Source organism: Condylura cristata, unplaced genomic scaffold (genome assembly GCF_000260355.1).
Source record: "Condylura cristata isolate star-nosed mole 26May11 unplaced genomic scaffold, ConCri1.0 scaffold00015, whole genome shotgun sequence".
In the NCBI taxonomy this organism is placed as follows: Eukaryota; Metazoa; Chordata; class Mammalia; order Eulipotyphla; family Talpidae; genus Condylura; species Condylura cristata.
In genome coordinates this window covers 1,822,429-1,823,386 of record NW_004567116.1, presented here as the reverse complement: position 1 = coordinate 1,823,386, position 958 = coordinate 1,822,429, and the positions used below count along the sequence as shown (strand labels likewise).

General features: G+C 70.5%; 1 protein-coding gene across 1 annotated transcript in view; it reads left to right on the top strand.

Annotated features, from left to right (window-relative positions):
• OVOL1 (ovo-like zinc finger 1) overlaps positions 1–958 on the top strand; it is a 20,697-nt gene that overhangs the window by 6,911 nt on the left and 12,828 nt on the right. The window contains exon 3 of the mRNA XM_004683345.1: positions 620–809. Coding sequence (XP_004683402.1) covers positions 620–809 — 190 coding nt within the window. The remainder of the gene's footprint in view (positions 1–619; positions 810–958) is intronic.

Here is a 958-nt window from a genome sequence, read left to right as displayed (position 1 = left end):
TCTGGGGCCGCGTCTCGCTGGGGCCGCCAGGTGTCCAGGCCACGCTTCACGTGTCCCAGAGCAGGGGTCGGAGGGGAAGAGGAACCGAGACTCGTCTCAGTGCCAAGCCCGGGGCTCGTGCCTGCCTCCGCTTCTGCATAGCTGCAGCTTTTCCGCGATCACGCGGTTAGAAGGGGCCAGGACGGCAAGGAAGCGGTGACCCAGTGGGAAGGGCTGGCTCCAGCCAGGCCGCTGCGGCCTGACTCAGCTAGAGCGGGGCCCGGCTGGCCTCCGGGGACTCCAGGCTCACTCACCGGGAGGCCTCAGCGCCGTGGCCGAGTCGCAGGCCGGGGCAGGCCGTGCAGAGCCAGAGGGACAGAGGCAGAGTGGGTCGGCGGGAAGAGCTTTCCGCCAGGCGGGCCGCTGGGCCTGACTCGGCCGGCTGTGTGGGGGGGGAGCTGCCCGGCTCGAGGCGGGAGGGAGAGGCCCGGTGGCCGCCCGGAGAGGGGCCTGGGGACGGGACGGGAGGCGGCGACTGCCAGCGCCCACTGTGGGCCGAGGCGCCGAGGCTGCGGGCGGCCGCGTCTCTTCCCAGCCTGCCAGCTGCCCGGTGTCTTCACAAACAGCCTCTCGCCCGCAGGTGACCCTGGGGGACGGCCCCAGCGGGGACGTGTTTAGCTGCCACATCTGCCAGAAGGCCTTCACCTACCAGCGCATGCTCAACCGCCACATGAAGTGTCACAATGACGTCAAGAGGCACCTGTGCACCTACTGCGGGAAGGGCTTCAACGACACCTTCGACCTCAAGAGGCACGTGCGCACCCACACCGGTAAGCGCCTGGGCCTGCCCTGCGGGGGGCGGGGGCGGCGGCCCGCCCGGGAGCCGCCATTGGCCCTGCACTGCAGTCCTGAAAGTCTAACAGAGTCCCCAGGGAACACAGAAAAAGGCGCCGGGCCTGCGCCCGCAGCCGCTGCTTCT